The sequence below is a fragment of the Cryptomeria japonica genome, chromosome 4 (genome assembly GCF_030272615.1).
Source record: "Cryptomeria japonica chromosome 4, Sugi_1.0, whole genome shotgun sequence".
Taxonomy (NCBI): Eukaryota; Viridiplantae; Streptophyta; class Pinopsida; order Cupressales; family Cupressaceae; genus Cryptomeria; species Cryptomeria japonica.
Genome location: NC_081408.1, coordinates 484,939,266 through 484,955,077, shown reverse-complemented (window position 1 = coordinate 484,955,077; position 15,812 = coordinate 484,939,266). Strand labels below are relative to the sequence as shown.

At 36.6% G+C, this 15,812-nt stretch overlaps 1 protein-coding gene across 3 annotated transcripts in view; it reads right to left on the bottom strand.

Annotated features, from left to right (window-relative positions):
- Positions 1 to 12,893, bottom strand: part of LOC131060407 (uncharacterized protein At3g49140) — a 136,928-nt gene extending 124,035 nt beyond the window's left edge. For 2 of the 3 annotated variants that reach the window (XM_057993636.2, XM_057993638.2), the window contains exons 1-2: positions 12,653 to 12,891; positions 12,242 to 12,383 (exon numbers count right to left, since the gene is read on the bottom strand). In XM_057993636.2, the coding sequence (XP_057849619.1) occupies positions 12,242 to 12,383; positions 12,653 to 12,701 (191 nt within the window). In that variant the 5' untranslated portion in view covers positions 12,702 to 12,891. Of the gene's footprint in view, positions 1 to 12,241; positions 12,384 to 12,652 lie in introns of all 3 variants that reach the window. The other variant, XM_057993637.2, reaches the window with a different exon arrangement.
- Positions 12,894 to 15,812: the final 2,919 nt, after the last annotated feature.

Here is a 15,812-nt window from a genome sequence, read left to right as displayed (position 1 = left end):
CCTAGATATGCAATTATGATGATGATTTTCAAAGACAACCATAATAAATTCATAGTAGTTATGAGTTAGCAGCTCAAGGGAGATTGGATTGTTGTTAGATGACATTGATGTGGTGACAGTGGCATTGCCATCTAACAGCAAAGTGGAGCGACATGCACAGCCTTCTAGGCTAAGTGGGGAGACACAACTAAGTACAAGGACTAGACCCTCTATCGCCCAATTATTCACTAGAATGAGGAAAAGGAAATTGTAAAAACTTGTAATTTTTAACCTTCCTAGATATGCAATTATGATGATAATGATTTTCAAAGACAACCATCATAAATTCATAATGTTATGAGTTAGCAGCTAGCTGTTGTATCTAATTCTGCATGATGCAATTTTGTAATCCATTTGCATTCAAGAATCAAATTTAATAGAAAAAACTTCCCCATGGTCTTTTAGTCTCGTTTGATACATTTTGTAATTGAATTTTGCAAAAAGGTCAAGTTTTTTATGAAAATTCTTTTCTACGCTGTTGAGTCTAAAATTTTGGGCTTGTCGAGTACTCACCTAGTTTGAGCCTACAAATTATAAGCCATGGCATGCATGATGGCTAACATCTCATTATCATAAATCAGGAACCTTCTTTCCACTTCCTTGAGCTTTTGGCTTTCAACTGCTATTGGATTCTTATTCTACATCAACACTACTTCAATCCCTTCTCCTAGAGCATCACATTTAGCAGAAAGGGAAGTGAGAAATAAAGAACAGCAACTCATTGCTTCCTTGAGCATATCAAAAGCTTGTTGTGTTGCACTACTCTATGCAAATGCTCTTTCTTTGTCAATTCTATTAAGGGTGCTGTCAACTATGAAAAAAACTTAATGAATCTTCTATAGTAATTATAGAGGCCAAAGAATACTCTCAGCTATGTCAATGTCCTAGTGGAGGCCAATCTAGGATAGTTTGAATATTGATGACATGCTTTAGATACAAGATCTTTTTCATGCTGAACTCACACTTGGAACTCCTTAGCAAATTAATGCCTCTGCCTCTAGGATACCCAATACTTCATCTACATGCCTAAAATGATCCTACCCAGTCTTATCGTAGATGAGGATATCACTAAAGAAGAGCAACACAAACTTTCTCGACTACTTGTTAAATACTTAATTCATAGAAAACTAAATGGTGGCAAGCGCATTAGACAAACCAAAAGGCATGACCAAAAACTTGTAGTGTCCAAAGTGACACTTAAAAGTTGTCTTATGGATAATTTCATCCCCAATCCTAATCACACACTAGAAACCTCTATCAACTGGTCATCCTAGAGGTTTATCACTAAAAATATTGCTATGCTTATTCGCCATAGATTGGATATTGACACAATAAGACTTCTTACCCTCTGAAGCAGTCATGGTTACTAAACAATGGGTTGCCCATGCAACCTCGCCTCAACAAAAAGTTCTTCCCATCCTTTTCATAGAAACAACCATGGGAGCTATATTGTCATTCCACAAAGCACTATCTCCTTTCCCCTTAATTGGAACTTCAACTCCATGGTCTAACAACTTTGTGTAAACTCTCTAAGGTAATGTAGCCATTCTACTCCTAGAATCACATTAGTCTCTTCAATGCCAACAACATAAAAATTGTCACTCAACTTGTGACTATCCAAGATGATGATCAAATACAAAATTTTATTTGTGTAAGGAATGGTAAAGCCATCTACAACCATCAACTTGAATCTTTCAAAGTCTTCTTTCTCTAGACCTCTCTTGGCTGCCAATCCTTCATCAATAAAGTTGTGGGTTACCCCATTATCAACGAACACCATCTTCTATCCATGCAAAACTCCTCAAACTCTACAGGGGTTATACATAGAAGTACTAGAAAGTGTGGCAAAGGTGCCTCTTGAAATCACTTATTCTTCTTGCCTCTTAGGTTCTAGTTCTTCTTCCTCATTCTCTAGCTCAAGCTCTACAATTGCAAATTCTTCATCTAAATTTACTTTAATGTAGGTCACTTGGCCTCAACCAAAACATCATGGTTCCCTGTAGGTGAAGCATAACTTATTCTACCTCATTTCATTCTTGGTCTCTTCCTTGTTTTAGAATGGAATATTCTTTGACTAAGTGAATCCCTTTTGAAAAGGTTTCTTTGAAGGATAAGCCTTTGGCTGGAATTTGCTCTTAGGCACTAAAGTCTCTAGCATATGGGATCTCTTAATTGCCTCCTATAAGAGGGTGGATTGAAAGCCTTTACCAAACCCTTGAGAGGTTCAAATAGACCTTCCATAAAAGCACAATGAGCCTCCTTTTCCAAACATAAGGAACCATCACAACCAAAATCTAGAATTCTACCACATAGTTTTTCACAATATTGTACTATCTAAATTGGATCAACTCCCTTAGGCCCTTTTTATCAAATTGATCAATCAACCTTCTGCCAAACGCATCATGGGTATTGATGAAGTTGTGGCCCTAGGTGACCAACACATGGTACCACCATTCAAATTGTAGAAATTTGTGAGGCATTTCTCCTGAATTTTCGGTTTAAGGGCTCTATATTCAATATAGCAAGCTGTGATGTCATTTACTATCGTATTCTGCTCCTCAATCACAAGTGGACCTTCTTCCCTTCATAGAAAAGTGGGCTAGAAAGATCTAGCTACGAAACCAATTATAGTTTTGTTGTTGCTATTATTATTTGCTGACATACTCCCTTCCCCTGTAAGATTCTAGGTTGACCTAGGTATACTTAGGTTTTGCATAGTTCGCAACAACCATGCCATTAGATTGGTCATCTATTGTTGTCTTTGGATAAGGGCATTATATCATGCATCAAATTTGTCTTCATCAAACATGACTCTTATCTCTTCAGTCCCTTTCAAATTCTTCTTTGAACCTTGGTGCTCTATTTTGACATTCTGATGACTGATATTTCCTTCTTCCTCTTTGATAACAACTCAATTCTCTATTACTAGCATGCATTTTGTATAATTTGCATCAAAATATTAGCCTTTCGTATAGGTTGGCAAGATCACAACTCTAATAACATTGTAATGTCCTGAATTATCTATTTAGTTTTGGCAATTTCACAAAGTTAATGCATGAACCTTCACACCTATTGATCACCAAGACCCCAAAGAGGCAAGGTGAGAGCACATGGTGATTAGATCAAAACATCAAATCACCATGCTTACTAGTGGCAAGCCGTACACTTTACGATGCATACAATTACAAAATATGAAACTAATGATATTTTCATTTTGTTGGCAAGCCTTCCAAAATAAATATCAAATTTACGTAATGAAAACAATATAATATTAATGCTGAAAACCCCACAATCTTTTTATTTTTATGACTGTAGAGAAACCCTTTGAAATTGATTTTTTTTAATCAGCAGAAATTATGCTCAAATAAACTAGATATAATAAGTCCCAAAGATTAGGATGAGCTGAATTTTATATCAAAAATGCTTGCTGCTATATCCAATTTTTACTAATGAGTCTGGAGAGTGTGTGGCAGGTTGAATGTATTCCAAAAAATGCTGCAACCACTAAAATAGCAGCTAATATGCTGCAACTGCCCTAAAACATGACATGGTAGTCTCAAATAGGATCATAATTGTTGGAACCCAAAATCTTTGTGATTCAACAGCCCAAAAGAATCGTACAGTTCTTTTGAACTTGTACAACAGCCTTAAACAAATGAAATGGCAGAGTTTTCAACTTCACAAAAATCTTGTGACCAGATATAAGCAACTATTAACTTATGTATGGCTCAACAAAATGATGTAACCAAGCTATTAGAAGGTATGGCTAGACTTTAAGCTGGTAAAACTCTTCCACAACATGTACAATCAGCTCTTCATCTATTCAATTTGCTGTAAGCAACAAATATTATAAGTTGAATCTCCTCACAATAGAAATATGGGATGAATCCTTCAATGCAAACCAAAAATCAAAATTGGAAAACTTGCAAACCTTTCCATAAAACAATGATCCCTAAATCAAATCACCCTGAATGAATCAAAGGGTTTTCATCCTCCAACCCAAATACCTAGAGGGGTTTTGTCCTTAGGTAGAAGATGAACAAACATTTGATCTCCATAAAAGAGGTTTTAGATTACATAAAAATGCATCCTTCTTTTGAACCCAGCTCCTCCTTTTACAACCCTCTGTTTAATTTATTTAAAAAAATAATTAAAAAAATTCCTTCTATTTTTCAATAAGTGTCTAAAAAATACCTTTTTACTATGACATTAGATTGGCCCCCTTTTCTTGAAATACTTTTTAATATTGGACCTTCTTATGATAATAAACCATAAGCCGCCTTTTATATATATTATAAAGTTACTAAGACAACTTAAGTTATATTATTAAATTTTTCCCTTGCCTTATCCCTTTAGGCTATGGGAAATAAAAGAATAGGCCAGGGAACTCTTGATGACTTATATCAAATAAGGGCACGTGACCTCATAATACTGATTAATAAGTGTGAGCTTTTAGCTTTTGAGAAGATCAATAATTATCACAAGATGGCATATCAGCAAACCATATAGATTGCCTATGAAAATCTGAAGCTATATGATTTTTTTGGTCTTCATTCTCTTCCAATAAGATCATGAAGGGCATTGACAAGAACACTTGATGAGCCATACAACATGTTGATTTAGGAGCAAAACAAACTTTTGAAGCTTGGAAACTATCTAGCTCCAAGCAACAGGCAAACATTACTAATGGGGGAAGTGTTGATATGTTTTTTTAGGCACATACGAACATAGAATAAAATACCCAAAAGTATCCTATCCTCTCTTGAACAAAGTTTCTCAAATGCTGAAGATTACCTTAAATATCACTTGAGACAACTCCAAGGTTTATAAATGTCAGGTCTTGACGTGTGGATAAGCACGAGTGGTTGTTGTGATTGCTGTTTCATCAAGGGGCCTTTTCGCATAAGGAGAGACTTATGAAGTACTTTGCGGATGATATGCAACGAAGTTCTTTCCTACTACTACCTGGATGTTTATCAAAAAATACCAAAAGATGAGGGTTGAGAGGTTCTAAACTATCTTAGGAATGAATGGATGAAGGATGACATAAGTGAAACTCTACTAGTCTTAGTATCACCATACAAGAACAACTCCACCAAAACTAGTGCAATCTTCTAAGGATAGTCGAAGATTTTCAAATCGCTATTAAGCATAGACACCATCACTTGAATGCATACCCATGATTAAGCAACAATTAAACTTGAGTACTTTCAATGATTCCAGTTGACCACGCAAGGCACACTTACAATCAGCAAGAGGCTAGTGGTATGGATTACGATCTTCACAATAAATCAAGTACAACATTCCATCATACAATCTAAATACTTAAACTAATATCAAAGATTGATTTGAGAGGATGAAAAAAAATGCAATGAGCTTCAAAGATTGAATAGAAACACCATAACTTCAATGTTTTATTAATCCAAAAGCCAAGTAACAACAATTGTTCAAGTCCTTCTCTTATCACTCTTGAACTATCTCTTATATCTAATATCTAATATCTAATCTCTCTAACTGATATCTAACTCTTTACAAATGAAATGAGTGGACTTTATATAGTACTCCCAAATACAATGAAAGGCTAAGATCAAATGAAGATCAAGGGCCAAGATTTTGCCACCTAAACCCTAATTAGGGTTTGATACAACTGGAACCCTATCTAGATTAACATTATCATAGAATCAATCAATGAGAAAATAAAATGTGCTAGCACAAGAAACGAGGAAGCATCCTCCAATGAGAAAATGAATTGCCAAGTAGGATCATAACAAACTGTCTTCTAGAATCTTGTTTCCTTTCTCCCTTTCCCTTTTGGCATATTCAATGAATCTAGTCACTATGCCCTCTATCTCAATCATCGGAACTTCAGGTAGAGATTCAATTGTTCCTCCATGTGCATGACTTCATCGAAGGCTTTGACGATGGCATTCTCCCATTGTGTCTTGCTAGCTAATACTATGAGTTCAAGCATATCATCCAACTGTCTCCTGGTGATCATTCCATCAGTCCCATGAAAGATAACTCTTACTCTCCCCTCCAATTCTCTGGCTTCTATAATCATCCCCGGATCAATCTTCCTCTCCAAGACGATCTGTGCTACTTCTACTATCTTATCATAAACACGATGCATATCATCTTGAACTTGACTGCACCCATTTCCAATATCTTCAAAAATGATCTTCGTGCGAAGTAGACTACTCCATTATAGAAAGTTGCGCGTAGATCCTTCTCTTCTTATCTCCTCTCTTGATAAGACTTCCCTAGGTGTTTTCCTTATTACTTGCAATACTGGAATGATAACATCTCTGGCATGAGCAAATGCTTCCAAGGCTTCTATGAGAACACGGGTTCTTCCAAGGACTTTTATGACTGTATCAAGAGTCTTCATTATGCCCTTCATGAACTTGCTAACTTTGGTATATGAGTCTTCTATCCATGTGTCCATCAATTGTGCCGAATTCCTCATCTTCTCCACATGATCAACTGATTCCGCAAGAAGCATGGGTGTTCGTGTAGCTGTTGAACTCTGATGTCTCAACGGTTCCTAGAATTGTTGGAAGTACTTCCTCCACGCACTTATCTCATTTTCTAGCCTTTTATTATTTTCTACTTCGGCTCTTAGCATATCATTAACTACCTTCAATGAATCATTTGCATCACCTATGGCTTGCTCGGAGGTGAGTGGACCCAAATCAATAGTCTCCATATCATACTCGTCTGTTGTGATTTCACCTTCATACTTATCAACCATTGGAGTAGCTATTTGCAACTTCCTTGATCCCGAATCATCTCTAATCACCTTAGACATCTTCATAGCTTTCCTTTTCTCGATGACTTCTCGAGTCCGGCTTAGAAGGCTCACTATGTCGTATGTCGGTTCTTCATCAACTATCACTTCTTGGGCTAGTCTTTCCTTGAGCCATTCAGGAATAGAGGATCTGCCTTCTTGAACCTTTGTTTCTTCATGCACCTACTCATCTCTAGGTGGTGAAGTAGTCTCATCATTGTCTCCTTCGATCTCTTGAATGTGGTGAGTGAGATCTTCTTCTCCTTGTGATGATTTCTCTTTGCCTTTATCATTGTGAATTGTGGATTCCATTGATGCATTTGCCCCTTGACTTAATTCCTTATCTACCCTCTGTTCTTCGTGTCTTTCATCCTAGTTGAACCCTTCTTCACACCTGGAGGAAGGATGACTGGAAGTTGATTTATGCTTCTTCCTTGATGACTCTTTTTCTCCATGATTTTCTTTTCTCTTCAAACCTCTTGAGTGAGATGGTTGAGAAGCACTACCACTTGCGCTTGCTTCATCTTCATCGTCTTTCCTTGCTTCTAAGTGGAATGTCATTGTTATTTTCTGCTCTTTCAATTCTTGATGTTGTATGTCTATCCATATGCGAGTGTATTCCAAGACTTGTTTCATCAACTCCTTCAAATCTACGACATCCATGTCAACCAAAATGATGTTGATCTCCTTGCTTTCTTCGGCATAGGCTGATTGAAGATATTTGCTGCTATCCTGGAATTGATCGGCAACATTAAACAACTTACATTTCCTGATGAAACTGAGAGGTAGTCGGGAATACATCTTTTTCTTCACTTTCACATCATCTTGGATGTTCATCCAATAGTCTTCGATTTGCCACTGGTGTCCATGCTTCTTTCCCAAAATTCCTTTTACATTATCATATGGATCAAAGTGATCTCTAGGAGTGAATGGCTCGAGTGAATAGAGTGCTAACTCTTTCTCGACGTCCTCAGCTACTTGAAAGGAAGGGCATGCTTCAATAGTCTCCAAGCGTAATAGGAAAAGAAACACTAGTTCCAAGTTTATGCCTATATGCCTTGACATATGCCACCAATTGTCTCACTAGTCCAGCCGTCCTTTCTTTCGTTGCACGATCGGCCCCGACACTATTCTCGAAGTCCTAGGACACAAGACCTCAAGTAGCACCATTCTATCTGTCGGGTAGCATGGCAACATGTAGGAAGGAGGAGGACATCCTTGAACTCTGATATAGGTTAGCTTCGGGAATTCGATGAACCATGCACCATGTTGTTGAACCAATGCTTGTGCTTTTGGAGAGAGTATTTGCTGAAGTCCACCTCGAAGCGACCTCGTTATGTGCATAATGAATGCATCATTCACTCTCCTATAGTGTTGTTTAGTCGGATAATGAAGCTATGTAAAACATTCATGCACTTTTATTTCTCCTGGTCCTCTTCCGACTATACCCCTATACATCAGTCTAGGATACTCGTAATTTCTTGCAAGAGAGTATATGACATAGGACCTCATGTAGATGTTCTAGTGCGCATCAGTCTTCTTAACTGGAGATTGATACTATTGCTGATGGGTCTCGCCCAATTAATTGTGTCCTTGCCATGAGTGACTGTCTCTATGAAGTAGAACATCCAGTCCTCGAAACATGAAGCCTCAGGTGCACCAACCACTCGATGAAGTAGGGTGATGAAGTCTCTAAATTCATCTTTGAAGTCCACCCTATGCAATCTGTCGGGCCACCTACTCTTACCACCTCTACTCTTCTTTAACCAAAACTTGTCAACGATCTTTGAACAAGCTTCTAGATCATTGTCATAGGCAGACTTAGCTCCTTCCACACTTATGTAGACCATGTCTTTAGGCTCAGGTAGATGAAATGCTTCACTAATTGTTGTCTTCGAGAGATATGCAAGTACTCTTCCATCCTTCGCCACTAATCTTCTTGAGGGAGAATCATAGTGTTGAGCACATTCAACGATTAAATCATAGCATTGCACCGCAGGAGGGAAGCCAGCTGCATTTATAATCCCACTATCAATCATCTTCTTTGCTGTAGCAGTAGGTTCACTTGTGTACAACAGGTTCCGGAACTTCTTGGTTTCAAATTTCTTGAGATTGGTGTCTCCTATTTTGCTCCAATGAGACGTTATCCTGGTTTCTAATGCACCGTTCCTCGAGTCTTCCTTAATGAGTGCTTGACGGTTCATGGTTCCACTTGGTTTAGGTGCCGCCATCTCTCACCTATAAGAGATATGTAAGTTAGGATAATGGTGAAAGGTATGCGAAATATTGATACAATGAAGCTTATTCGCTTAGTAGACAACCTATGATATTGATCAGAATCAATCTTAAATCTAAATGAATCTGAAATTGAATGCTAAATAAGACTGATTTTTAATCACCTATCTGCACTTTCTCAATGAATTAAGGAGGTCTGATTTACTAAATATGTCATTGTTTGCTCCTAATCAGACCTACGCTTAGCCTCCTATCAATCAATATGATGCCCTTACCTCTGATTTTTAATGATTCAACCTGAAATCTGGTCAACAAGGTGACTGCTAGGACTGTAAATGGATAGTTTCACCTTGTGAAATGTGAATTCTCTTGTATTTGTTGTGATGCTGATGAAGTTCGCTGTAACTATACCTCCTTCCTAAGCAAATTTGCTGTCTTCTTGGTGAATTTTTCTGTAATTCGCCTCCTGAATCAGTTGATCTGCACCTTCATACTTGAATTCACTTTCATTCTTTGATTGATGTTGCTGTTGGAAGATGAAGTTCGCCCTTCAATCTGCAATCTCAATGTTGAAAATTCGCTGATCTCAGTGAACTTTGTTGCTTTCTGATTAAATTCACCACTTGCTGATGATATTCGCTGATCTTTATGAAGTTCGCTGCTTGCTGATTAAATTCGCTCAAGAGATAGAGAAATTTGTTTTGATTCGATGTTGGAATGATTGTTCGAATGCCTTCTTATAGGCACTCAAGGCTAAAGGTTGTGTCTTTTCCTAAGAAGACCAATTTGGTTTAACAAAAAAAAAATTACAAATTACTCTTTTAATGCTGGCTGACTTACATCTTCTCATTCAAATTTGACTTTTGTTTTTGGCGCCAAAGTAATGTTTGTTTAATCTTTAAAGTGCATTGAAATATAAAGGATTTCGCTCTCATGAAGTTTTCATGAAGTTTACTCCTAAGCCCTATCACATGTAGTTCGCTCCCCTTGGCTGGCACATGAAGTTCGCTCCCCTTGGCTGGCACATGAATTTCGCTCTTCAAGGCAAGCACGTGAAGTTACTTTCAACTCAAAATCGCTCTTTCTAAAGATCAAATCGGCTCAAGGCAAATACTCTCACATCAACTCTCGGGCAAATGAAGGAAATTCACTCTCATTTAGGAGTACATGAAGTAAAATTTGCTCCATTACCTTTGCATATGAAGTTCGCTCTCAAACTCATTCTCATGAAGTTCGCTCCATTAGGCAAGCACATTAAGTTCACTCTCCTTCCTCAGCACATGAAGTTTGCTCTCAAACTCATTCTCATGAAGTTTAATGCGTGATGCCATGCTCACTATGAAGTGCTAGGAACAATTTCGCTCCACAAGAGGTACATATGAAGTTCACTTCGAATGATATGCACATGAAGTTACTTTCAAGATGGGTGCACATGGAGTGGATTGAAATTCAACACTTAGTTTTTTGTTCACTTACCTCGCTTCACTCCATCCATTCAAACTTGTTAGAGCAAGGCTTATGAAACAACTTCACTCTCAACTAAGGGCATTCAAAACGAATTTCTCTCCTCATGAGGAGCACTTGAAGTATCACTAACTAGCAGTCTTTCACACTCTTCGGTTGAACTCGTGATAGACTTGACTCTCATGATATCTAGATGCTACAAAGCCACTCATTTCACCTGTGAGAGGGAGATATTGGACTAAGAGACTAGGACCTGAGCAAAAAAGAGGTGTCCCCATTTTGATGGGGCGATGTGTGAAATGGTAACAACAGGAAGCTACTGAGGAAAAATGACGGCCAATTTTGTCTTAGATTCACCTTAGAAAGGAACTATATATAGTTATAAGAATAGTGTTAATATAGTTGTTTTTTTTTAAATATGGCTGCTTTTCTAGAATAATGTAGCCTTCCTTGCTTTATGAGAAAAAATTACAACAAACAATCTTATTAAATATGGATTAGCACATTCCTTATTATTCTCGATCCTAACCAGACGACGGCCAATTTTGATTAAGAGTCATTTTAGAAGTGATCTATATGTGGTAAGATATTTCTCCATAATGTGAAAAAAAAAATTTAATTTTCAACTGTGACAATATGACCTTTGTGCAGAACTATGAACTGTAGATTTTGCAGTTAATATTAACAAAACATTTTACCTAAAAAAAGTAAAAACTAGTTTACTACTATATTGAATTTAGTATGCTCCCGTATCAGTACCTCTGTCATGAATATGCAAATGCAATGACAAAAGAAAGATGAAAATATATGTGCAAAGCTCCGCATGTGAATATCTAAATAGGAAGAGATCAAGTGATAGAAGCATTCGTGTTTGACAGTGGAGCACTAGGTTCAAACTCCAAGACACATGATATAGTGTTGAAATTACATAAAATTAAAATACTTCAGCTAAGTCGTTGAATGCAGTGTAGCCCAACGGGCAATGCCAAGTAAAGTCCAGAGAAGCCCAGGGTAAATTTCACGTAAAAGATATCCCTGCATAACAACATCCAGGCTAAAGTCTGCCTCACATATAAGTTCACCAAATTGAAAATGGAGAAATAAAAAATTACAAAAAAATTAAAGAGCAGCAGCTGCTTCTGAAATGAATTTCAACACAGAATGCGCCTCAGTTGTGATATTTAAGCCAAAGGTTACCCTTCATTGATGGTGACATCTAAGCCAAAGGTTGCCCCATAAGGAAGATTTAGTTATATATCAAATCAACAAAAAGATCTGCCTAAGAATAGAGTTGCAGTTCCTTTGACTGAAGAGATACCCCTAGGTCGCCACATCGAAGCCAATGGGCGCCCCAAAACAGAAATTTACCAAGTTAGTTAATACAATTAAAGATAAAAATAAAACAAAACTCTCATAAAGAATAGAGCTCCAGTTACTTTCACGTAAGAGAACCCTGGGTAAGAATCTGGGCAGAAGGTTACATGACAGAAGGAAATTTACCAAATCCGAGAAAATTTACCAAATCCGAGAAAATGAATAAATATAGCTCTCCATATGCATCAAACTTTGGTTAGCATCACATTGCAAGAACCAATATTATGACTATGGATTTTGATCTTGCAAATACTGCCTAAAGATAATTACATTAACAGAAAGAAACAAAAACAGAAAAACGAGTAATGGAAACACCCACTATGGAAGTGTGCAATCGCTTACCGAAAAGTACACTGACCATTAGCCTGTTTGCTTGGTCCAAATTTATTCATCCGCCCTTCACACGTCACTGGCTTCCAACCAAATGAGCTAAGCCCCGGATCCTCTGTATAACAACCCTGGCAATTCAAAGCCACATTGCGCCCTACAAAACGCCACAAATATCATATATTAATCAAGGACAGAGCGAAAAATTACAGTTTTCAATTTCATGTTGTCTGATATTTGTCAAATCGCACAATATAAGCCCAAAATGTTAACGATAGCCTGAAATCACCACGTTGACATGTAGAAAGAATTTACACATATATTAAATCCCTCGGCTCAACAGAAATGGAAATAAACGAACTTTAAAAATGCAGCAATATGGAGCAACTTCTCTGACCAGATGGGGTTTCGTCCAGACAAATTTACCTGACAGAAGAGAGTAGGACGATATGCTGGTGTTAACAGCGATCGCCATGATGAACTTATTGTTACGTTTTCAAAGACTCGGGCTTGTTTCTTTCAAACTATATATGTTTTGAGACTGACTCAACGATCTGATAGTGGCAGACGGGCGTGACTTAGCTACCTTGTTTTTGGCGTGAAAAACAAAACAGGCGGATATTGCAGCACCTGATAATCCGAGGCAAGTGTTGCTCTCCTATATATTTGTCTATATGCAAGGTGTTACTTATCTCATTATACTTCAATCTCAATCTCATTTTTTATGATGTTAACAAGACTTCATCTTTGGTGGCCTCATTCAAAAATGTTCAATTTTATCTACAAATCAAGTGTTCAATAATTATATTTGTCAATTTAATTATTTATTAAATAATTTATTTAATTAGAAATGTGAATTAAGATAGACTTAGTGGGTGAGATTAGGATGGAGATAATTACACATCAAGGTGGAATCACTAGAAGAAATTCACAATGAATGTACCATTTTTTTAATTATACTCACTAATTTAATTAATTAAAAAATTATTAACTTAATCAGACAATGTCAATCAAAATAGATTTAGTGGGCAATATTGGGATGTAGGCAATTACAAGTCAAGGTGGAATCACTAGAAGAAACTAGCCATGATTGTAACATTTGTTTGATTATACCAATTAATTTAATTAATTATTTATTTATTTTGTTTAATTTAAAAGTAAGTTAAAGTGGATGTAGTGGGTGAGATTAAGATGTAGACAATTATGAGTCTAGGTGGAATTAGTAGGAAAAAGATTAACAGTGGTGTAAATTTGATACTTGTATACTTGGACTTGGAGTTTTTGTCATAAAATATAATAAATGAATAAAAAATGTTGTATGTTAATATAGGAAATTTATTTTTGAAATTCTAAATATATATAAAGAGAGAGAAGAGAGATGGGATTGGGAGATTCGTCTCAAAAACTTGAGAAGGGAGGTTGATCTCTATAGGAGAGAGGTATAAGAAGGGATATGTGGTCAATAAATAGTTGGATTAGGCAATGATTATCTTTGTATTGTTTTATGAAATCTATTGTCAAGATTTTTTCATATTCTTACATCAAAGCTTTTTTAGATGATTAGATTTATTTGGTTGTTATGTCAATAGGCATTCCTCTGTGAGATCCTTTATCGACCTTTTAAATAATAAAGCTTATCGAATAATGATTTCTATTATTAAGTACTAATGGATGACCATCAAACAAAAATCCAAGTAAAACATGTGTAAAGCATATAGACAAAATATATAGAAAGTGTGATTTTTTGGATGGTTCAAACATGTATAATTCATTTTCTTCCTTTGATAGCATGTGAATAAATTGATGTCTCCTCTCTACTGTAATCCCTACCCATCATCTCACCTAATTATAAACCCAACCCAACTATTAGGAGATTATAACAAGGTTGCTTCTCATTTGAAATCATTTACCCACTCATATTCAACATCACTTGGGAAATTGGTGGATGATGCTTGTGTCAATTCACCCAAAGAAACTTCCCACAAAAATAGTGAGACGAATTTGCTATACCTAGAGTCATCTTTGTGAATTTTAGTTGAACTAGTATTTATTAAGTAGATTGCACGTTGTGAAGAGGTACGGTGTTTTTAACCAAAGTAATATGTTAATCTAAATATTTTTCTTATAAAAGCAAATGTAGATGATTATGTCGCTAGTTTAATTTTACATTGATATTATTGTTATGATACTTGTCCTTTGTGATCTTTTTGATGGAGTATATATTTCACATAAGTAGCTTTTGTATTTATACATCTTAACAGATTTGGGTAGGAAATATATTTGAAAAAAAAAATTTATCTTTTAATTTGTTGTCATTTATTAAATAGTAAAAGAAATTATGAGAGTTGGTTATTCACGTATCATATTTTAGGAGATTGTTAAGGTTTTTTATTAAATTTGTTATGAATGCTAGTACTTTAGTGATGTTCTTCATCTAGCATTATTTTATTATTGCGAGAGATTGTTATGTTTGATATGTTTCACCTTGCTAATTAAGATAGCATTGACTTGGCTTCATTTTATGTGGAGAGATTTGAATATGGCATATATATGCTAAGTCCATCTCGGCTTGTATATGGGAAATAAGAATCTGGTGTAACATCCCTCATTTTTTTTCTCAAGTTTATGGTGTATTTTGTTTCTCTATTTTTTGTTTGTTTTTTGATTAAGGTAAAAACAGGTCTTGAAGGGGCCCCGAAACCCTTTACAGCAGAACTTAAACAGCAAAAGCGTCAAGATACAAAAAGGAACAATTCAACGAAAAGCCAGCAAAAAACCAAAGAAAACTAGAAAAAGCCCCACAAAGCCAGCAGGCCATCCAAAATCCAGAAGAGATACTATTTGATTTTTTCCAGAGCATTTGCCAGGGTGTTGCTAATTTCATGCAACTCTTTGATGTTATCCTTGAGATTAGGGAGATCCTTTACAGAAACAGCCACAACTTTCTTGACACTAGCACTAGTCCTCTTCGCAGTGCCACCCACCGGAGTAGCATCACCGCTACCAATCTGGATAGTCTCTTCATCCAAGTCAAGTTCCACAACCAGTTTTGGAGAGCAGGTATGATCAAAGACCTTAGCGATATCCTCCAGGTTTTTAGTGACAGCAGAAAGGATACTCGGGATAACGCCCATCAGATTTTTCATCGCCTCTCTCCCATCTTCCAGCGATTTAACCTTATCCTCAATATTCTGCTTCTAGTTTATCTGCTCTTTATTTTCATCCTCCCTCTTCTCGTCCGTATTTTTCCCCTTTTTTTCCAGGTTTTTCAGGAGCTCATAGGTCCATCTGTCATAATCCATTCTCGCCTCAGAGAGTTTCTTGAGCTTATCCAAGATTAACCCTTTACTCGCACTTTCCTTATCCTTGCTAACCTTGTCCTTAGTCAAGTCCTTCTCAGAATCTTTGTTCATTTCCCTCTCAGAATTCACATTAGTTTCCTCATTATCCTTGAAATCCACTTCCTCCATCGGATGGTTGTTGTCCTTACCAGGGCAATCACTAGGATAGGGCTTTCATGACCAGGCTCATTATCACCACTTTCTTATGTGTGTGTGAAAAAGTGAACCTATAGCTGTAAGCACAA